This window comes from Quercus robur, chromosome 12 (assembly GCF_932294415.1).
Source record: "Quercus robur chromosome 12, dhQueRobu3.1, whole genome shotgun sequence".
Lineage (NCBI taxonomy): Eukaryota > Viridiplantae > Streptophyta > Magnoliopsida > Fagales > Fagaceae > Quercus > Quercus robur.
Genome location: NC_065545.1, coordinates 9725995 through 9750360, shown reverse-complemented (window position 1 = coordinate 9750360; position 24366 = coordinate 9725995). Strand labels below are relative to the sequence as shown.

At 31.6% G+C, this 24366-nt stretch overlaps 1 protein-coding gene across 1 annotated transcript; it reads right to left on the bottom strand.

Annotated features, from left to right (window-relative positions):
- Positions 1 to 8537: 8537 nt before the first annotated feature.
- LOC126709656 (probable copper-transporting ATPase HMA5) lies at positions 8538 to 16659 on the bottom strand. The gene is made up of 6 exons (XM_050409966.1): positions 16230 to 16659; positions 10697 to 12085; positions 10330 to 10584; positions 9932 to 10054; positions 9334 to 9813; positions 8538 to 9145 (listed from the first exon to the last, which is right to left on the bottom strand). The coding sequence occupies exons 1-6, from the start codon at positions 16425 to 16427 to the stop codon at positions 8729 to 8731; spliced, it is 2862 nt and encodes a 953-aa protein (XP_050265923.1). The 5' UTR covers positions 16428 to 16659; the 3' UTR covers positions 8538 to 8728.
- Positions 16660 to 24366: the final 7707 nt, after the last annotated feature.

Sequence of the window (24366 nt, the reverse complement as noted above, 5' to 3'; positions counted from 1 at the left end):
GAGTGCGTCCCTTAGGAAGTGACTTGGTGAAGATATCTGCAAGTTGATCTTTGGAGGAGACGGAGAAAAGCTTAAGAGCACCATGGACAAGATGATAACGGATAAAATGACAATCAATCTCGATGTGTTTAGTCCGTTCATGAAAGACATCATTATGAGCAATATGAATGGCACTCTGGTTGTCACAATAAAGGGGAGTAGCAGAGGAGGTGGACACACCCAAATCCTTAAGGAGCCATCGTAACCAAAGGAGCTCAGATGTGGTATCAGCAAGAGCACGATACTCTGCTTCAGTACTGGAGCGGGCCACAAAAGTTTGTTTCTTACTTCGCCAAGAAATCAAAGAAGAACCAAGGAGAAAACAGTAACCTGTAGTAGACCTGCGATCAGTAGGATCTCCTGCCCAATCAGCATCAGAGAATGCACGGAGTACAAGAGGAGACTGAGCTGAGTAGAAAAGGCCATGAAAGAGGGTGCCCTTCAAGTATCGAAGAATGCGCAGAACAGCAGCATAGTGAGTTGATCGTGGAGCAGACAGATACTGGCTCACCTGATGAACAGCATAGGAGATGTCTGGACGAGTAACTGTGAGATAAACTAGGCTGCCAACCAATCGTCTGTAAAGAGAGGGATTAGACAATGGTTTCCCCCCTGAGGGAGTCAGATGCGCATTAAGCTCAACTGGAGTATCAACAGTCTTGCTATCAGTGAGTCCAGCTCGAGACAAGAGTTCAGAAGCATATTTAGCTTGAGTAAGATAAAGTCCATCAGTAGAATGAGTGATTTCAAGACCCAAGAAGTAGCTGAGATGTCCAAGATCTTTCATCTCAAATTGCTGACTAAGAACAAGTCTTCTACCTCTTGCAACAATCGTCGCCGACAATCCTGCCCAATCATTCTGTATTTCTAAAAAAAAAAAAAAGAATATACATCACTGCCTTTATATAGGAGGCATATGTGTGCTACACAAGTAACCTAATTTGGGCCTAAAGCCCATAACATAATATACATTAACAAAACGCAACAGCATAAAATATTGCAAATCTTGCGTGTTACAAATGGAAGCTTAATTATTAATTATGAAACTTAAAAAAATAAAAAGAATATGGAATCAGTGGGGAATAGAGAGATAAATATATTATCTTTTTTCATCCACCTTTTGTCTAATGAGAGAGAGAGAGAGAGAGAGAGAGAGAGGACTCGAAAGAGTTATGACTTGACACAGACTTATCACCTACACCCACGCAGTTTTTGATTAGCTTTTAAGTTTTAAGTATGATTACTTGAAGCACCACACGCTTAAATGGATGATGAGGATGATGCCACTCGCCACATAAGTTGTTCTATGCTACAGAAAGAATTTGTGAACCATAAGATGGTGCATCAGTTATCTTGTTGAAGCCATATTAATTCGTCAACAATATGCTCTCTCCTGTATATATGTTGTGAATTTGTGTTTTGTGATGTGTCTCAAATTTTATCCGTTTTCATTGATAGCTTTTATTTATTTATTCTCAGTTGTAATTATTGAATTATATATATACACAGAGGGTAATTGTAAAGGACATGTTCATGTGTAAGGATCTTAAACTCCTTATTATTAAGTAATAGGAAACTTTTACCTTTATCATACACTCATGTAAACGTGCATCATTAGGTCACATGGAAATTCCTAAAAAAAGAAAAATAAAAAAGTCACATGGAAGTTCATTGGTGTGTGAGAGCTAACGTTTTGTTTGGGGACCAACCCACCATTGAATTAATTATATTTAATTTTAATCTCTCCTTCATATCAGTCTTCATTCCATTCTCAAAAAAAAAAAAAAAAAAAAAAATCTTCATTCATAATTATTTGTCATAAAAAAGCATAATATCATTAATTTTGATATATAACTTCCATAAAATATATAAGCATATATGACCCACAATATTCCTATGAGTTTCTGCTTTGGTTGTTCATTATATAAAAGGGGGAAAGAAGCAAAGAAAAAAAAATTCAAATACTTTTTTTAATTTGTTTTGACTTTTGAGTTTTGACCACCAAAACTAAAAAATGCAAAACACTGAATCCTGATATGAGATACGCACGCCCAGCATAATTTACAGAATCACGATCTTCCTAAATATTAATTGACACTGACCGCGTTTTTATATATATATATATATATATATAAATTAAAAAAAAAATCTATCAAGTTCCTATGAGTTGAGAGTTTTATTTTTTTCCACAATATTTGAAGTATTCAATTGTGTAATGGGATAAGGGCATTAGATATGCCATTTAGTGCAATGGAAAACAGCTTAACTGTAAACTATAACAGAGAGTTACATTACAATCAATCCAACGGGTCCACGAGTACCACTCCACCTACGTTTGCTTGATTACGATAGATGGAGCAATCACATTCCATTCCCATTTCTGATTTTCTGTAATGATACGTACACTAGTAGATGTTGTGAATTTGTGACGTGAGTCTCAACTTCTATCCGTTTTGATGGGAAGCAACAAAAACTTGCCTCATCAAAATCAGAGGCTAAGCCCCAGCCCAGCCAATACAGCTTACGTGAAAATGCATTGGATCCTTCACTTGTAACTAATCATTATGTAGACCTGTCAAATGGGTCAGGTTGGATAGGTGAATTGGTACTCCCCTAAGTCTTAAAGGCTCAAGGGGTTTATAAACTTAGGTTCAAGTGGTCCCAGGTGGGGTTATATTGTCGATTGTCACCAACAACAACAATAACAACACAAAAAAAAAAAAAAAAAAAAAAAAAAAAAAAAAAAAAAAAAAAATCTGTACAGGACATGAATCTATTGGATTAATATGGGTTTTTATTCCTATTATTCTTATTGGGTCTTTGATGGGTCGAGCTACCCTAGAACGATGACTCGTGTTTCTTTATAATATATGAAGATATATAACATTATATATATATATATATATATATAAGGAATAATGATGTATTTAATTTCTTCAGTGTAGTGTTTGGTAACTTCTAAAAAAGAGGCAATGACAAAGAAATAGAATATTATTTTGTTAGAAAGTTGAGAGGGAATCTATAATTGGAAAAGCAATTAATGTAAGTTTGAGTCACTTTCGAAAGATTAATCACTTGAAAGAGTTTGCTAACGGAAATTAATCACTTCCAGAATACAACAAAGTCACCAACTACTAACAACAATTTTGAAGACTACCGCATATCTTTGGTGTGATGGTCACTCGACAAGTATAAGTGCTTGTGGGGTGTGGGGGAGTAAGGGCCAGGATTTAAGTTTCCAGAAGGAAATTTTACATACATATACACTTAAATTAAGTTAGAGTAAAATTTCTATCTTATATATATATATATATATATATAAAAAAAAAATTTGAAGTTTCATGTCATTCCAATGAATCCCTAATTCACATGGCACCAACCAACTGTTCGCTGAAGGCTTGGAGCTTCTATTTAGACAAAGTCATAGCATGGAATAAGAAGTAACTAGGCAATTTACTTTTTAGCTTTTGACATAACTTAATCTCCACGAATCTATATATATCTAAAAGTTGAAGCGTAGCATTTATTATTGCTACGCTTCTGTTGAGTCACATCAGCAGCTACATCATTAACTTATTTTCTATATTTTTTTTTTAAACTTTTCTTTTCCCTATTCTCAAAAAAAAAAAAAAAAAAAAAAATCTTTTTCCCCCTGTTAGTCCACATCTACTGTTATATTTCTTCTAACCTTTCCTCTCTCTCTTTGCTTTTTTTTATCTTCCCACTATTCTATACTTTTCTATTACACTTTTTTTCATCATTTTCTCTTTCTTATATTTTGACTATTCTTCTCCCCATTTTGTTTTGATAAATTTGATATCATTTCTCTTATTTAATCCATATTTTTCTCATACAAAAACTGTGAGTACTCTCTCTCTCTCTCTCTTTCTACTTTCTTTTGGTGAATTTTTATTATTTCTTATAACTCTAATTAAAGGTTGATGGTTTTTTTTTTTTTTTTAGTTTGTATTTTGGTATTGTGTTTTTTTAATTCTCCATCATAAAGCCTTCTCTCTCTCTCTCTCTCTCTCTCTCTCTCTCTTATAGTTTTGGTTGAATTTTGGCTTGGGTTAATAGTTAGTTTTTATTTATTTATTTATTTATTTTTTAAATAGAAATTTCAGTTTATATATATAAAAAAATCTACATGGCTATGAATTTGAATATGCCTACCATTTGTTTTTGAGTAATAATTAATTATAAAGTATATCTTTTATTCCTTTGGTTTCATTTTAATTTTGGTTAAGATAACATAGTAATTTTTTGATGAGTTTTGATTATTATGATAATCTCCTTATTTCTTAAGAGATGAGAAATTTGAATAATATCTTTGAAACTTATAAATTTTAGTTGTATATTAGGCAAATATAACACATTACAAAAAAAGTTAGAAGAATATGATTCGCCTTAAAAAATATTAAACAAACACACAAAAAATAATAGAATGATATATTTGTAGAGATAAAAACATAAAAAAAATATTTGTAGAAATCATTTTTTTTAAATAGACAATATTTGAAATAATTCTTACTTTTTATATATTACATGCCCCATATATAATATATATTTATTCTCACGCATCTTGTGGATCTGCTGCTAGTGTAATATAAAAAGCGAAAACAATTTTGTAATAGCTTATATTACCTATTGACATTATATGATTGCTCCGTCTTCATCAAGCAATGTAATTGAAATATGTAATAATCTTATACTAGTTTACAAGTCAACTGTTTTTTTTTTTTTTTTTTATTGCAATAAATATATATTGTCCTTGTCCGATAACACAGTTGAATAGGTCCAATATTTTCTTAAAAAAAAGGACTCAAATCATAATCATAATAATTTGATAGATTAATCTTAAAGTGGTGTCAATTTATGTTAGGAAGAAAGTTTTGTTGTAATCAGGCTTTAGTAGGTAGGACCATAAATGATTCAAGTCATTCATAAAATTGTTTAGTCTTGACTATATAAAAAACTCATTCATATTTGCTTGTTTATAAATAATTCAAACTTGAGCCTTTGTTTAGGCTTTGTTTAATAAACAAGTTGAGCCCAAGTAAAAAGTATTATTCATGAACAATAGGGCTTAATACCAAGCAAGTCAAGTTTGACTTGTTTATGAGCTTGGTTATAAGTTTGATATTTGGCAAAAAAACATATATCTAATTAATCATTTAGTTAATTGGGAGTTGGGATCACTTGTCCAAACCAAAATTAAAGGGCTTTAATTATTATTGTTTTATCTAATTGGGCTAGTGCCAAGCATTCATGTCCATCAGTCCATCTCCCTTTTTCCTTTTTAGATAGGTCATTTAAACCTCCATTTCGTTCATTTTGGTTGAAGCTCTAGACTTTCTCTCACTCAGTCACCTCAATTTCTTTGTCTAGTGTCTAATTTCTATAGCCTAAAGCTCTTGACTTCTTTAAAAGATTGAAGCTTCCTTGAAAAGCCTCACCTTCTCTATCTCAGTTAAGTTGGTTATATATATAAAGAACTCAAAAACCCTATGCATCTTTCCCTCTTTCTCTCGTGAGACCAAGAAATTTCACCTAGCCTACCCTAGATTATTTTAGTAGCACATCACTACATCATCTTTAAGTGTGCCAACAATATACACTATTTGCTACATAGGTGTTTTCGTTAGTGAGTTAATAGTAGAAATCAAATTGATTGCAAGTTAAAAATAACTAGTCGCAGACCCACGCAATGCGTGGGAATATACAATATTTTGTAACGTGGTATAATATATGATTTATTTTATAAAATTTACTGGAGATATTATTTTTAAAATTATTCTTCATCTCTCCATCTCTAAAAATACATCTGTAGGGATAAGGGTCCAAAATTGTATATTAGGCCTTGGGGGCTGTGGTCGAGGATGTTGATTAGTCAAAGGACGGATAAACAACAATGAGGATGTCAAGTTCAGAGTTCTATAAGTAACATGCAAGTGGAGAGGTTGAGAAAGGTGGTCCGAGGAGGATTGTCTCCTCGGATGAACGAAACACAGATCAAATGCATATTCTATTGCCCAAAATGACCCTCTAGGAAACTCTACTGAGAGGGGCGTGCACTTTGAACGTACTAGAAGAATGGGAGCTAGGAAATATCTAAGGAAAAACTGCTGCCACCGCATTAAATGCCTTGCAGCTAACTTTCTAGCCGCATTTATGTGAAGAAGACGCCTAAACAGTGCTGTCTTAACTACCACAACTCACAGAAGGCCTAAAAGGGTGTCTGATGGGACAAACACTCGAGTAGTAGCTTAAATAATAAATAAGTGTAGGATCAAAATGGTCAAAAGGGAACTATATAATGTAAGAGATCCTCCATGGATAGGGGATTGCAAAATCACAAAAGTAACACTGTAGCAATCAAGAACCAACTCTGTAACCAAACTTGTAAGGAGTATATAAGAACTGATCTCCTCGGACTATGCCGAGGATGATATTCTCTAATTTAATTCAATCTGTTTCTCTGTTCTTGTCTATTAAGCCAACTTTATTTGTGATCCAACTTATTTTTACCCAGGTTTTTGACCCACTCTCTATAAATTCATTGTTTTGGGCTTTTTGGGCCTAGGTCCATCCATCGTTTGGGCCAGAGACTCAAATCTGGTCCTTACAACATCAATCATTATTTTGAGTTAAAAAAAAAAAAAATAGGTGCATTTGATTAATATTATTCCATTATTTTTTTTTTGAGATAAAAGATAAAAATAGTATTCTTTTTTCAAGTGATCTATATTATTCAAACTTGTGTATAGAGTGTTATGGTTTTTTTTTTCTACGTACAACTAAAATTTTTGAGTTCCAAAATTAATTATTTGAATTTCTCATTCTTTTAAGAAGATTTTCATAATAACCAAATCTTATCACAAATTTACAATTGATATTATTCAAATAATTTATAGAGATATTCAAATACATAATTATTTCACTTCTAAAATATCTAAAAATTAACTCAAACCAAAACTATAAGAGGGATAGAGAGTATATGTGATATATAACTCAAAAAACACACCACCAAAGTGTATCATCCAAAAGAAGAGGCACAAAAAAAAAAAAAAAAATTCATCAATCTAAAATAGAGTTGCAAGAAAGAATTAATAAGAGAGAGAGAGAGAGAGAGAGAGAGAGAGAGAGAGAGAGAGAGAGAGAGAAAACAATCACCTTTCTGGAAGAGAATTTGAGACAAATAAAAAAATTATATAAAAGAAAATGAGTAGAAGAATATTCAAAAGAAAATGTATAGTTATAAACACTAAAGTCATGCTATGTAATAGAATAACATTAAATGATTCTATAATTTTAAGGGTGGCAATTTGTGTTCGCATGTCGGGTTTGTGTCGTGTCGACTTATGAGTATTCAACTATATGGGTCAACCCTAACCTAACATATTTATTAAATGGGTCAAGATTCCTTGACCCTAATACAACCCATTTATTAAACGGGTCAGTCATGTCGACCTGTTTATCAAATTTTACCAAAACAAAAAAAAAAAAAAATTTTAGTATTAACCAAATTAATATGAATTATGAAAAACCAAACAAATAAATATTTTTAATATAAAATTCAAAACTAACGAGTAACTACATCACAAATAATCATTTAAAACTAAATCATATTACAATATCACAAATAGTCAATCATAATATGTCAAAGAAAATAAACCACAATAACTAATAAATTTATATACTTAGGGTTTGAAGGGTATATTGGTAAAATGTCATTAATTAAACGGGTTAAACAGGTCAAATGGGTTCTATATGATGAACACTAACCCAACCCATTTATTAAAAGGGTCAATTGTGTCAACCTGAATATGACACAAACCCATTAAGCAACCCATAACTTACTAATTTCGTATCATGTTGTGTCAAGTTTATTGGCCGTGTCTAATTTTGCCACCCCTATGTAGTTTCATAAGATAACATGTAATTAACAAACAAAGAAAATAAAATTAAAAAGATAAAAAATTAAAATATAACCAAATCATATCAACCTAAATTAGTGTTAATTAAACATAAAAATTCATCAATCTAAAGAACTAAATATCCACCAAAAGAAAGAATATATATATATATATATATATAGAGAGAGAGAGAGAGAGAGAGAGAGAGAGAGAGAGAGAGAGTATTCACTTTTTTGTGTGAGCAAAATATAGATTGAATGGAATAGATAACAAATTTTTATAGTAAAAAAATTGGAGAGAAGAAGAGTCAAAATAAAAGGAAGATGAAAGGATGGAGAAATTGTAATTAGGTTAAGGTATAGAGTAGTGGAGAGATAAAAAGGTAAAAATAAGTAAATGTTGGAGAATGTGTAATTGTAAAGTGGCAAAATTAATAAGGAGAAAATAATTTAAAAAGGGAGAGAAAATGTTGAAAATAGGTTGATGATGTGGCGCTAATATGGCTTAACAAAAACGCGGCAACATTAAACTCTGTGCTTCAGTTTTTAGATATATATATATATATATATATATATATATATATAGAGACTAAATTGATTACTATTAAAATGTAGAGACGAAATTGATTGTGACTCAACATATAAAAACTAAAACGATATTTTAACCTTATTCTATTTACAAATTTTCACTAATCAACACTGCCTAAATTTATGCCACGGACCTTAACTCCTATATGCATGAGGACAAATATGGATCAAAACCATCACTGTCGATTATTCAATTTGTATTTCGTGTAAGTCCAGGTTATCCAGCTTTTGTGATCTCTTGTAATTCTTTAATAAGAGAGAGCTGCAAACCACACTGACAGAAGAGCCTGCCATTGCAGCTCCAGCAATCCATGGTGGTAAACGAAATCCAGTTAATGGGAAAAGGGTCCCAGCAGCAATTGGAATGCCAATCAGATTATATCCCAAAGCCCAAATGTAGTTTAGACGTATACGTGAAAAGGTCTTCCTGGAAAGATCAATAGCAGTTATCACATCCTCTAAGTTATTTTTCATGAGAACAATATCAGCTGCCTCAATAGCAATATCTGTGCCAGCACCAATGGCCATTCCAACATCTGCGGCAGCAAGTGCTGGTGAGTCATTGATGCCATCTCCTACCATTGCCGTAGTGTAGCCTGAAGCCTGTGAATGAGAAAAAAGAACGTCTATGTTTTAAAGTCTTCAAGCATATAACAACACTTGGGCTTGGGGCTAGGCTATGATTGTGTCAATGATATTTAAAGTCTGCAAAAGGATATTAATGGAGGGAGAGGTATGGCATATATCCATGCTTAAAACCAATCTTGCACTAAGTGATGTTCTTTACGTACCTGAAAATCCTTCACTATCTTTGCTTTATCCTCTGGTTTGGCTTCTGCAATAACAGTTTCAATTCCAACTTCCTTGGCAATGGCATTGGCAGTTCCCCAATTATCACCTGTCACCACTATGCTTCTAATTTTCATGGACTTTAGAATGGAAATGACATCTTTAGCACCTGGTTTAAGTGGGTCAGATATGGCCACGACTCCGGCGACTTCCTTATCTATACATACTAGAATCCCAGTTTGAGCCATGCCTTCAGCTTGTGCAAGCATATCTTCAGCACCCACTGGAATGGCAATGTTCTGGTCCAACATCAAGCTCTTGTTGCCCACAATTATTTTCTTGTTCTCAACAATAGCTTTCACTCCATTGCCGGTAATGGAGACAAAGTCTTGTGCTTCTGGCCATACAGGTTTCTCTTTATCTTCTGTTAATTTCTTGGCATATTCCACAATGGCCTTGGCTAGTGGATGCTCACTATTTACCTGAGACAGACATTTCAAGCCAACATTATCAATTCCAGAGTTGCATAATGTCATTTTTGCTACAAAGATAAGGTCTCTAAAAGAAAAAGGCATTCCACAGGAAAAAAAAGAGGCGTACCTCAGTTGCAGCAATGAGCTTATAGAATTCTCGAAGTTCCATATTATTCAAAATTTGTGTGTTAACTACAACTGGTTTCCCAACTGTAAGAGTCCCAGTCTTGTCAAACATAATGCAGTTCACCTACAAGAATAAACAGATACAAAGGATGTAAACCTTAGAATGATAAGTGGAAAACATACAGTTTCTAAGGAATGGGAAAGATAATTTCCTCAAGTTTCCTCAAGTTAAGTAATTGGCAGTATCCTACAAAAAATTTGAAGTTCAAATAAATTCAGATTTAAGTTGATTGGCAGAATTATTATTAAGCAATTCAATACGAAGTAACGTGGATAGAGCGCAATGTCCGTCATTTTCATATAAATAAGCAAATTCGAAGATGAATTTCACATTGCTACCTTATGTGTACTTTCTAAAGCTTGACCACCTTTAATTAGTACCCCTTGAGATGCACCAACTCCAGTACCAACCATAACAGCAGTTGGGGTTGCTAGGCCTAGAGCACAAGGGCATGCTATGACCATGACAGAGATCCCAAACTGCAGTGCAAGCTCAAAGCTACTCATGGAAGATGGTATCCAATATTTTGGGTAGCTGTGGAAACTTCCAGCCAAAAACCAGGCAAACCAAGTTGAAAATGAAAGCATAATGACCTGCAAAAGAACGTTAATTGTTAACAAAGGCTTCCCTAAACAAAACAATACTAAGTACAAACTTTAACCAAAAAAAAAATCAGTAGAAGGGTAGAGCATTTGTAACACATACTAGAGGCACAAAATATTTGGAAATGTGGTCAGCAAACTTCTGGACTGGAGCTTTAGCCATCTGTGCTGACTCAACAAGACGAACAATCTGTGAAAGGGAACTCTCAGAACCTACTTGAGTTGCTTTGATGTGCAACACCCCATTCTCATTCACAGTTCCTCCAATCACTTTGTCTCCGTTCCTTTTTGCCACTGCTTTTGCTTCTCCTGTTATCATGCTCTCATTTACATGGCTTTCCCCCCACAGAACATAACCGTCTGCAGCAACTTTGGCGCCGGGGATAATTTTAATCACATCACTCTTTTGTACTAACCGGCTATCAATTTCTTGTTCACTTAGCACATTTCCTTCATGGTCCAGAGTTAACAATATAGCTGTTTCGGGTACCAAGTCCATAAGCTTGGCAATGGCCTCTGATGTCTTCCCCTTTGCCAAAACTTCTAAATACTTTCCTAATAGAATAAATGAAATAAGCATTGAGCTAGTCTCAAAGAAATCTGTACCCTTGAAATCTCTAGAGTAAGCAGCCCTAAAGAGTGAGTAGACAGAATAGAAGTAGGCTGAGTTTGTTCCCAAGGCAATAAGAACATCCATATTAGCAGAACCATGGCCCAAAGCTTTATAGGACCCTATGTAGAATCTCCTGCCTATGATGAATTGCACTGGAGTAGATAGCTCCCACCTCAAGAGCATACCAGCAGTCATCATATTGTATAGTTTTTTATCTAATAGAATCCTAATTCCAGGTATATACATGAAAACCATGGATGTTAAAAACACGGGAATCGTAAAAACCAAACTCCATGAAAAGAGTCTATAATATTGCTTAATTTCTGCCTTTCTACGAGCTTCTCTTCCTTCTCTAGGATATATTGTTGCTTTAAAATGTCCACTCCCAGTTGACTCAATGATGCTGATGAAAGTTCTTGGTCCTGCCATATCCGGTTCATAAGAAATGGAAACTTTGTTGCATTCAGGGTATATGACTATCTCTTGAACCCCTGGAATCACTTGGAGAGACTTTTCAATCATTTTCAAGGTGTGATCAGTGTCTATACCATCAACTTTAAGCTCTATCTTACTTATGTCTTCCCCAGTACTAATAATTATGGCTTCAAATCCAGTGTCCTCTATGACTTGCAATAGTGTATTGTAGCTAACGAACTTTGGATTGTGATGAACTTCTGCTTCTTCAGTTGCTAAGGCCACTTGAGCCTTTTGTACACCGAAAATTGCTTGCAGAGCTGATTCTATAGTGGAGGAGCAAGAAGTGCAAGTCATTCCATTTATGTGAATTTTGCATACTTGTGTGGATCTCTCATTTGTTTCATCTTTGATCACTGCGGCTTGAAATCCCACATTTTCTATTGTCTCACATATTGTTTCCTCCTATAAAATGATTACAAACAATGATAAAAGTTGAGAACCAAATTAACGCAACTTCAAAACCACAAAACTTTAAGCAATTGTTTGCAAACTAAAATTCCCAGCTAAATGTTACTAGTAAAGAATGACTAGCATGCACATTGCTAAAATCCATGAATTATATAATATATAAACTAGTTGATATCCCACGTAATATATAGTGCATTTTAAAATATCTTATAAGAAATTATCTTGTGGCCTGTGTACAATATTTAGTAAATATATGTTATAATAACTAGGAAATCAAATTCAATTATATTATGGATTAAAAAAAGAAAAAAGCAATTATATTACATGTCATTAGAAAGAGAGAAAATAAAAATGAGTAAAATTAATAAATTAAGAATATGAATCTGTTGCTTGAGTGAATTGACAAATAATTTGTTATTTTCACTAACTTAAGTGTATCAATTATTATTATTATTTTTTTTTCATTCTTGATTGTGCATTATTATATCTATTTTTGTCTTTTATTTACTGAAATTTGTTTCATTTGTTGCAAAAGCAATTAAATTTGAGTAAAGATGTCATATTTCAAGTCAATTGCTTTTTTATATAAATCTTTGAAAAATAACTTTAAATTTAAATTTTAAATAATTAATGCACCACTTAATATAGTTAAAAAAATGACAATATTACATTAGTGGATTTACTTATATTTAATTATTTTGCCTAATTTAAAATACACTTTTTTAAGTATTCTTGATTGCACGCATCATTAAATTTTCTTTTTAACTTTTGATGCATCATTATTATTTTCATAATAAGTATTCGAAATATATATATAAAAAAAAAGAACTTTTCTTATTATTTGGATAATCATATAAATTCCTTATATATAAATAATTAGTGCACACCTATATATAATTAATATATGCATTTACTCCATTTGTATCTATCAATAAATTAATACTTTGACATAAATGTAAACTTCGTTAGGATGGAAAACTAAATGAAGAGAATCTCACCAATAGTCATGTAGTTAACTAGTTGACACCTCTTGGTATTTCTAACGGAAACATTTAGGGCATGTTTGGTAGACTGTAATGGTAATTACATAGAAATAGGAATAGATATTACAAGGAATATAAAATAATGTAATGTAATGCTTATTATTATTCATTTGTTTGGTGACAACACAATAATAGAATTTTGAAAATAATGGAATGAAAACATTTTAAATCAAATTTAAGATAAATTTTAGGACATATCTTACTCATATAATTATATTTCCTAAAAAATAACATTTTTTCAATTTGAAAGAGAGATTAGTTATTTTTTATGATTTTTTATTTTCATAATTGTTATGTGCATATATAAAGTTTGTTTATTTATAAATATATTAATTGTAAAAATTAATACACCTGTTAAGGAATAGCTATTACATCATTTTTAGACATGAATAATTATTCCTCATTTTAAAGAATAACTATTCATAAGAAATGACTATTCCTTGTAATAAAAAAATAACCAAATTATTGATAGCTAAATCATAGAAATAATTATTATATTACAGTACATATTACAGTTTACCCTCCCTCCCCCATTGTAATTATAGGATTATTAATTAAAAAAACAAAGAGACTCTCAAAGAATGTGCCACATGTCAGAAGTTTAGGCTTTTACAATTGAGGTTCTTGCTTTTATTAAATCAGTGACTGCATACATGTTTTAAAATTAATTACAAGGGAACTCTCATAAAAAAAAAAAAAAAAAAAAAATATCAGGAAATCTACTATGGGCTTGAAACAGATCAAAATTCTCATTTACATCAAAAACCAATTAATATCTTAGCCTGATGACAAAAGAGAAATCAATATATTAAAATTCTATCATATTTTATATATAAACTAGAACAGGAAGGGTATCACATATAGAATTTTCTACTTGGATCCTCTTTCAAATATATATATATATATATATATAAATTTAAAGTTTAAAAGTAATGATTTTATAATTAAGCAAATAAATTTGGGTCTCCAACTTAAAACAGCATGTCTCTTGTCTGATCCAGAAAAGCGAAAGAAATAATGATCCAAGAAAATTAAAGTTCCTATTAGGCGCTAATGAAGACCAGTCAAGTGAAAGATTTATGTTGTTGCGTAGCTTGGCCAGGTAATTAACAATTTGGACACGGTATATCTTGGCCTAAAAGTAAAAACTACAAACCTAGGCTATAATGCTATATCTACTTTTATTAAAGTTTTGCATAATTTAATATGCGAATTTTGTAACAAAGGGGAACGTGACAAGTCTCTCAATCATCTTCAAGATATAAAGGAAGAAAGCAAAAGTTTGTGGAAGCAGGAAAGGGAAAAAAGCTGAGCCATTAGTAGAGAAAACAAACAGTTGCGTCTTGTATTATTAGGAAAATGATCACAAGGGCACAGAAAATGAGTCTCATGAAAAATAATGCTTTCGCCAGCCTTGTTCCCCAGCATAGTTATAAAGAAATGTTATTTTTAGCCACTTTTTAACATATAAAAAATGTTACTTTATTATTTTAACACATCATTTTAAACAATTTAATGTACATCACATCTTTTATTCTTCAATTCTACACATTAAAATAATATATACAAATATTAAAATAACATAAAAAAAAAACCAACAATATAAATATAAAGAAATACAAAACAAACAGCTCACCGCCACTCCCACCCAACTCACTGGCACCCCTCCACAACTCACCTCACCACAACCAACCACTGGTACAAACCCACCACCACATCCCACCAATATTACAAACCCATCACAACCAATCAAAATCAACCAACCATTATTACAAACATTGCCACAAGCGCGGAGAGAGAGAGAGAGAGAGAGAGAGAGAGAGAGAGAGATCAGCAGCATGGCAATGAATTGAGGTTGGCAGAGTAGATTGAGGATGAGAGAGGAAAAGAATGAGAGTGAAGAGGGAGAGACGAAGGTAGACAAGAGAGAGAGTTTCAGAGGTGTGAGAGGAGAGAGGAGAGAGGAGAGAGGAGAGAGGAGAGAGGGAAGAGTTGATTAAAAAAAGGAAAAAAATTCCCACATCTGTCTGGGCCCACCGGTGAATAAAAAAATAATAGAAGTTTTGTAATTCGTGAATAGTATGCTTCCAAATTTGAGATGGTAATATTCATCTATGTCAAATATTTAGGCATTTAAAATACCTGATGTGAGTGATTCTTTTTGGTGTTTGTTGTGCAAAATGCCAAATATTTGGCATTTGACACATCTGATGGGAATGCTCTTATTTTTTACTTTTTGTCTTTTTTTTAGTAAATAAATAAATAATTTAATTTAATTTTTTTGGTATCACTTATATAAAGTAAGCTATCAAAAAGTATGGGATGACAAACTACTCTTAATCTTACATACCCAAGATTGAAATAACTTGTCTCACAATCCCTTAAAAGTTATCATGATTTTTGAATAGAGTTTGTAGTGTATCTTTGTATTAGAATTAATTTCCCTCTCCTTTGTGTGTGTGTGTGTGTGTGTTTGTTTATGAAAAAAAGAATGGGTAACTATCTCACATTGCTTAAAAGAGTGTGTTGTGTATAGTATAACTTACTTCACACTTTCTTAAAAGTTACCATAACTTTTGAGTGGAGTTTGTAGTGTGCCTTTATGTGAGAACTTCTTTCCCTCTTCCTTAAGTGTGTGTGTTTATTTTTAAATAAAATTAAAAAAAAAAGATTGAAATGACAATCACAACATGTGAACCAAGATGAATAGGTGTGTGTAAATGGTAAAATTTTAGTAATTTGATATGCAACCAAAAGGTTCATGGTAATATTTTGTCCTTCAATGTCAATAGCAAAGATTTTGCTGTGTATTCAAAACTTAGACATTTTTTGGATATACACTTTTATAAGTTTCTTTAAAAAAACCTTATACTCTTTCCTAGTGTGTATGTTAAAAATACTTAGTATTCTAAAAAAAAAAAAAAAAAAGACTTCTTAATCACGTCACGTAACGTTTACCCTTTTTTATTTTTATAAAAGAAAACCCCTTAAAATCTTTAAAGGTTATATTTTCGCTGTAATATGTTGTAAAAAAAAAAAAAAAAAAAAAAACCATTACATTACATGAAAATAAAAAGACAAATAATTAAACTTACATTGACCAAACTGGGGTAGTAGAGGACTAGTGCCCTATTATTGAGGACATCAACGACGGCCTCACGTATCCCAGGGAGCCGGTTGATGGCCTTCTCGACCGAACCGGCACACGCCGAGCATGTCATTCCGATGACTGAGAACAAGGCCTTTAAAGCCTCGGACCCCTCCCCCTCCACCTTGTTTTCTTTTTGTGACATATATGCTGCTTTCTTAATTGGGTGCTTTTAATAATATATATTCCCTTGTTGCAAATGCAACTCGATCAATGCTAGACCATGACCATGTCCTTTTGTCTCTCCCCAAATTTTCTTTTGTTCTGTGTCAGAAAAAAGCAACAACAACAGAGAAATTGAAATTTCAGGTACTGCTAGATAACAACTAGTTTAGAGCGAGGATATATGAGTGGTGTGGATGATATATTGGCATAAACGGACACATTTTTATAGTCCATAGTGGTGGTGGGGGATCCGATCAAACATTTGCAGTAAAAAAGAAGAAAGAAGAGTGATGATTGAGCCCAATTTCTGGGTCCTACCATTACCTGAGATTAAGGTTAGTAGCATATGTGTAGATTTCCACTTTCCACTAACATATAAGAGCATTTTCATCAAAGTTCTTAAAAATTTTAGCATTTAACATCTAAAGAACCAACATTATTACATATAACACATCACTTTACAATATACCTTACATCAAAACTTCTATTTTTTTTAACACTTCATTTAAATATTATTTCTTTATTATTTTTTATTCTTCCTTTTTCTGCCTCTCTCTCTCTCTCTCTCCTCTGTCCCTCTCTTTCTCCTCAACCCAACTATTCTCAGCACCACCGGCCACCACAATACCTACAGTCACCACAAAACCCACCACCTAACCATCCACCAAAAACCCACCACATAGCAAAAAAGAAAAAAAGAAAAAAAAGAGAAAAAGAAAAAAGGAAACCTCCACATCCACCACATCCACATCCACCCATACCACAACTACCACATCCACTCACCATTGCCGCCACCAACCAGATCCATCGCAACCACAAACAACAGTAGGGAAAAAAAAAACTCCACATCCACATCCACCCATACCACAACCACCACATCCACCCATCATCGCTGCCACTAGCCACTAGCCAGATCCACCGCAACCACAAACAATAGCCAAAAAAAAAAAAAAAAAAATCAAAATCAATTGAACCGTCGGTGACCCAGGAACATGATCCACCGCCACCAACCACTAGCCAGACATACCAGCAATTGGATCATCAGTGACGTAGGAACACGACCCACAACCGTCAGTTACCCAAAATCAAAGTCAAAACCATGACCCACAACCCAGGAACAGCACCATGACCATCAGACCACATCGAACCGCAATTGCTAGACCAAAACCATCGGGAGAGAGAAGAGAGAAGTGAGAGAGGAAAGAGACGAGAGAAGTGAGAAAAAAGAGAGTTGTAAGAATTTATTTTTTATTTTTTATTTTTACAATCCAGCTATAGTGAGCTGTTATCAATAACAACTTACTGTAGCTGAATGCTAAAATATTTAGTATTTTGCGTCTTTGATGTAAGTATGTTTTTATGACTTGAGGTGTTAAAAATGCTAAAAAATAGCATTTAGCTTTTTTAACACCTTTGATTAGAATGCTCTAAACGAACAATAATTTAAAACATCTCAAAAGAATTGACATCCCCATTTGGTGCTGCAACTCGTTATTATAGGCTTTCCCAAAAATAAAATCAGACATTCCAAATTGATCAAGATCAAGGGATGAGAAAGATTTTGTCTTTTTGTCTCAAAAGTGCTTAAAAAGAGGTGTGAGAATTAATGGTGGTAGAGGACTCGTATGCGTTACTCAAAACTCATTTCTTGGTTTTTAACTTTTAATTTTTTTATTTTATTATTATTATTATTATTTTTTTTTTTGCCTTACTATTTCTTACTCATAAAGGTCGGTGTTGTCTTAAATTAATCTCACATTGTTTAAATGATACCATAAGCCATTAGCGTCTTAGCACTATTCCAATCAGCAGTTAAAATGATTTGAGGAGACCATATATACATGCCACTTCTTTTTTCCACCAAGATATAGTAGAAAATAAGTTTATACTATAGTTGATAGCGGCTGATTATAATATATATATATATATATATATATATTTCTAAGTTTTTGAGCATTCATTCTAAAAACAACTTGTAATTTCATTCTTAAAAAAAAAAAAAAACTTGTAATTTGACCCCTTTTATATATATAAATATGTATATATATATATATATATATATATATTAATGGAGGAGATATGTGAACCATGAATGTTATGATAAAAATATCAACAAATTTGTCATTTGATTGGTTTGACTAAATATTTTTAGGTGCTTGACTGAGTGAACTGTAAAAGTATTAAATTCTTTTTATTCATGGACAGCATTCAGTAAAATTATGAGTATATCTAATATATTACATCTTCTTCTCAGGTAATGTGAGAAGAAAATGTTGTAGTCCTCACATATGAAATTCATATTTATTTGAGAGAAATGTATAGTTGTACAAAATGATTTTTAAATATTAGATTCACTCTTTTTTTGGTTGAGAAAATTAGATTCACTCTTTTGTTAATGATGATTGTATCTCCCTGAATTATATTATATATAGATGGCGCCAAGTGTTTAATTGGAATGTGGTTAGATTTAGATAAGTCTATAATTCACTTTTTTTTTTAAGCCAAATTCTAAATTAATTAATGACAAAAATACTATCCTTCTGGTTAACTTTGTTGAGCAAGGGATGAATTTAGTGGCTGAGGTTAGCTTTGGTGAAATTGGTGGGGGTTTGAAGTTGTGCCTACGGAGATTGTATGTGCAAGTGGAAGTTGCGTCTATGTGTGTATAGAAAGTGATTTGGGGATTGATTTTTGTGGGTTGTGATATGTAATTTGGGTATTGATAGAAAAGAGTATAGATATAATATTTCAATGAAACAAAGAAAAAATTGAGAGTTTAGAGCATTCGCATTGAGTTTCACAATTTGTTTATCTTTCAAATTTGGGTGAGGAAAAGTCCCTTTTCGTCTCCAACAAGCTAACTTGTTCCCTAGAAAAATTTTGATTTGCTACAGTAGCCTGTAGCAAATCTAAATCCTTTCTCAGCAATTTTTTATTCCGCTCACGTTGCCGCCACCTCCTCCCTGTCTCTCCCTCCATTGCCACATTCACAGTTTCATGCATATTGCCATAGTTGGGTTTCGTTTTTCTCACGAGATCTGTTTGATTTTAATTTTTTGGTTGGTTTGGGTTGTATTATTTTTGATACAAGATAATTATTCTACTCTAGCCTAATCTAAATGTATATGTGTGTGAAATTCTCTTCTGGAGACTTGAACCCCGACCCTTGCCCTTCACAAGCATTTATACTTGTGGAGTGACTACTGCATCAAGGGTGTGCGGTGGTTGGGTTGTATTATTGACAAATGTTGGGTTGTACTTTAAATTTTAAAACAGGTTTTAAAATAGGAAAAGGGGGTTTTTTTTAGCAAAAATTTAACTAGAACTTATCTGTGTTCATTTTCCTAAATTAAAAAAAAAAAAAAAAAAAATTATCTGAGTTCATTGCAAAATGCTCTTACTAAAGCGTTTTTGATGTAATAGCTAAAATAGAAAAGTGACATTTTAGCTAAAATTTTAGTTAGCTTAATTGATCAAATACTCCAATAGCTTCTTATCTTAGTTTTTACTTTTTAGGGCATGTCGTTTGGTGCAATTCAATGACTATTATATGTTGGACGTGATAGCTAAAATTTGGCTAAACTTTTATAATTCAAATACTCCAATAGCTTCCATTCCTTTTCGTGTATTGTTATTTGGTGCAATTCAATAATCTCTCTTTCCCATGCTTTTATTTTTTCTGAGTTGTTTATCATTGTGCTTTTCATTTGTACCGCACATATGACATATCAGATTTGCACTATCTTATAGTGCTGAATCTCCTAGAAATTGAAATCCTTTTCGTATTCCATCAGCCAATTCAATTGCGTTTCCAGTTTCCCTACAATAATAGGTCGCTGGTTGTTTCGAAACAAACAATGAGTACAAATTTTCATTAAAATATTAATATGGTTGCATATTTTGAAAATCTAATAGTCTGATTACATGTTCTTTGTGTTTTTAACATACATATCAAATTCTGTCTCAATTAAATGTTATATACTATGTGATATCACATAGTATATAACATTTAATTGAGACATAGTTACTAATCTATCCATAAACTTCGATTTTATACATAATTTTAGACAACAAAAATTTAAAATTTAAATATTTGATTGATAACATAGTTACTAATCTTTGATTTTTTGAAAATTTTGTAAGTATGAAGGATATAAGAAAAAAATATTATCCAATGGTGAATTTGTCAGAATTCACATCCACTAAAACGATATTAAGTACAGTTGAAGCTATTAGCTAGAATTAAGTTTGTAATTAAACTTTATCTTTGTCAAAATATATGATTATAAAACAAGGCTCAAGTGAGAACCTAACGATAATGGCTTCTTTTTAATATCTAATGTCTTTAATTTGAACCCTTACCAACACACCCCCACACCCAACCCCACCCCACCCTTACCAACACACCCCCACACCCAACCCCACCCCACCACACCCCCCCCCCCACCCCCCACCCCCCCCCCCCCCCCCCCACCCCCCACCCCCCCCCCCCCCCCCCTGGCGGAACCCAATCCCTTACTATATACCTATTGAAAAAGAAAGAAATTTAATGATTGAAATGGTGGCAGCAAGGATCAAAACTGGAACATAAAAAAAAAAAATATATATATATATATATATTAGTTATTACCAATTTTAATTGTAATTGTATCACTTCAACAGTATAATGAATAAATATTTGAATTACTTTTTCATGACCGATAATATATCAGCCGGAAAAGATTATTTAGTAAAATTTGTAATACATATAACATCATTTAACACAAAATTGTGACAATTTCTTGATAACAATAAGATTTCATCTTTTGGGAGGTCATAGTATGAATAAAAGTTAAGGAATCCATTAAAAAATGGTCTTTCATTTAACCACAAAGACTAGTTTTAACAATATTCATGGTTGAAAAACTCAAATATTGAAGTTGGATTTCCCATTTTCTATAAATCAAACAAAATTCAGATTTAGTATGTTGTTATATATCCAATATTCTTGTAACTAAAAACTAGTACCGAGTAAAAGAAATTAGAAAAACACAAACACAAACAAAACTTTTGTACTACTCAGTTAACTTTTGTACTACTCAGTTTCAGTAGCTCAACATCATGCTCAATAATATGTCTAATATTCTACAATCATGTTGTTAGTTAAAGATAAAAATAAATAAATAAATAAACCAAACAAATTGTTTATATGTAACAAAAAAAAAAAAAAATCGATGCCAGTTAAAATAAACCAAATAAATTACTTGTAAAACACAAATTATTCGAATACAAAAAAGAAAAAAAGTTAAACAATTTGATAATTAATTCGATGCCAGTAATACTCAAGAGTGGACACTATAGGTTGAAATTATCTTAAAAAAAAAAAAAAATTATAACCAAAAAAACCATAGTGCTGGCATAGTCGAAAATTTCTTTATTATTCCTTTCTTAATTTCACTTTTGTTTTATGTTTTTTTTAAGTCATAATTGTCCTTATTATTATGTTTTCCATTTTGACGATTTCTTTTTTCCCTAACGCTCTGTTTGTTTTAGCATTAACGTTTTCTAGAAAATGGTTCATTTTTCAAAGAGCATTTTCTAGAAAACTGTCTTATTTTCCAGTGTTTGGTAACAACTTTGAAAATGCGTTTGAAAATGTTTTCTGGTGTTTGGTATGCAATATTTTTTTTTAACTATTTCTTGTATAATTTAAAACATGTATATTATGTAAACTAACTAATTAATGTAATCATTATTAATAAAAAACCAAGAATGAATTTGGTTTTCATACTAATTAATCTAAAATTTTGACAATAGATACAATCAAAATTAATTAGTTGTTAAATTTTCATGATCTCTACCACTCATCTTGTTCATATATATAGACAGTAACATACGTACACACACACACACACACACACACATATCAACCATTTGTCTACTATGGTCAACTACAAGTCTTCAATATTACTCTAAATTATGTATTTACATAATGTACTGCATAATATATCATCACTACATAGTATCTACTAACAAAAAATGTATTTGCTAACAAATACAATTCTCCTAAACAATTATCATTCATTATATAACAATATTATTAGTCCACAGTAAAGATTGTCCCATGTAAAAGCAATTTAGAGTAATATAGTTATTATGTTTAAAATTTTAATTCTTTCTTCTTCTTCATCTATTTTTTTTTTTTTTTGGCACTTTATGTACGAAAAAGAAGTAACTTCTATCTAGAATCCATCAAACCGAAAATTTCTTAGAGAAAAAAGAAAATCGAGCTTGAAATTCAAAGCAAAGAATTGAGATTTTGGTCGAGAGGAATGAAACAATTACCGCTGCAAATTTGTTCTACTTTGCAAGTTGGAGCTATTGATCGATCAATGAAGTAAAGAAAAATCTAATTGGAGAATTGTGTTATAGAAGGGAAGAGAAACATGGAGAAAAGAGAGAAGAGAGACAGTTAAAGAGAGAGATCTATGGGAAGAGGAGAGACCAGAGTTAATGACGGTGAGGGTGTGAGGAGAGAAAAAGCAAAGGGAAGAGAGAAAAAGTGAGAAAACTTACCATGAGAGAGAAAAGGTGCCAAAAAATTATGTTTCCCGCAACTATAGACGAAGATAATATTTATAGGAGATGTAACCCATGAGAAAAAGATTGTTTTCCAAAATTTTTTTTTGGAAAACAGGTTATAGAAAATAAGCCTTATTTTTATTAGAGTTTTCCGTTGACCAAAGATAGTTTTTCATTGACCAGATTTTTTTTGTGCTACCAAACACTGAAAAATGTGGAAAACTCTCTTTACAGAAGGTTTTCCAACGAAACAAACAGAACGTAAATGCAAACCGATTCAATATTTTAAGTTATCCTTTTATAATCTTCTCCCCAAAAAAAAAAAAAATTCTCCAAAAAACAAAATTTATCCTTTTATAAATATATATATATATATATATATATTAAGTTTTCCAACTTTAGTTAGGATGGTCTGAGTGCGTATTATTTTTTTCATTTCCATTTTCTGATAAAGAATATGTAGAAGTACTTAAATAAAATGTAGTCTTTTTTTAAAATTAAAAAAAAAAAAACTTTTTATATAAGTGTGATATGAGATATCTGCCTGCGAATTGCTTATTTTTGGTAATTTATATGCATGGTTCTTCATCAAAAGATAGCTTTTGCCACTTTTAAATTAAATGTTTTACAAAAAGTTAGAAACTAGTTTATTTAAAAAAAAAAAAATTAAAAGCTGAGTTATTTCCTAAAAGGTTGAGAAAAAAAAAAAAAAAAAAAAAAAAATTCAACAATTCCCAAACACACATAATTAAACATTAAACAAAAAATTCACATGACATACATCTCAAAATAAAATTATAATTTTTTTAGAAGAAAATTATCATAATTTTTAAGAATGTATTTGGATGAACTTATTTTTATAAGAAATGTTATGTCTAAAACATTTTCACAACAAATCATAAATGATAGGTTGTTACTAGTTGTTATTGTTGGGGTAAAAAAGTAATCTCAGTGGTAGGATCAAATTTGAACCAATAATAACTAATCACCTATGATTTGTTGTGAAAATATTGTAGATATAAACACTTTTCTATTTTTATTGACTTATTTTTTATAAAATTCAATTATAGTTATAACTAATTAAATATTTTTAAAGCTTTACAAAAGCCAATACGTGGCAGCAAAAAGATAATAAATTAAGATCTTAAACTATATTTATTTAAAGGGAAAATAACAGTTGACTTTTTTTAAAATTTTTATATTTCTCATAAAAGTGATATTAAAAATTTTTAAATTAATCTATTAACAAATACTCTAAGGGTACCCCTTAACCATATGCTTATTTAGATAATAAGATTTGAGTGATAATGATAATAACATGCTATGTGGTCTTATAAAAAGATTTTGTGAACAGTAAT

Excerpts from the sequence above, each read along its gene's own strand:
- LOC126709656 (XM_050409966.1), bottom strand. The coding sequence starts at position 16,427 with ATGTCACAAAAAGAAAACAAGGTGGAGGGGGAGGGGTCCGAGGCTTTA. Across the intron at positions 12,086-16,229 it reads ACTACCCCAGTTTGGTCAAT|GAGGAAACAATATGTGAGAC; the intron begins GTAAGTTTAATT and ends ATCATTTTATAG. Across the intron at positions 9,814-9,931 it reads AGCTCATTGCTGCAACTGAG|GTAAATAGTGAGCATCCACT; the intron begins GTACGCCTCTTT and ends TGTCTGTCTCAG.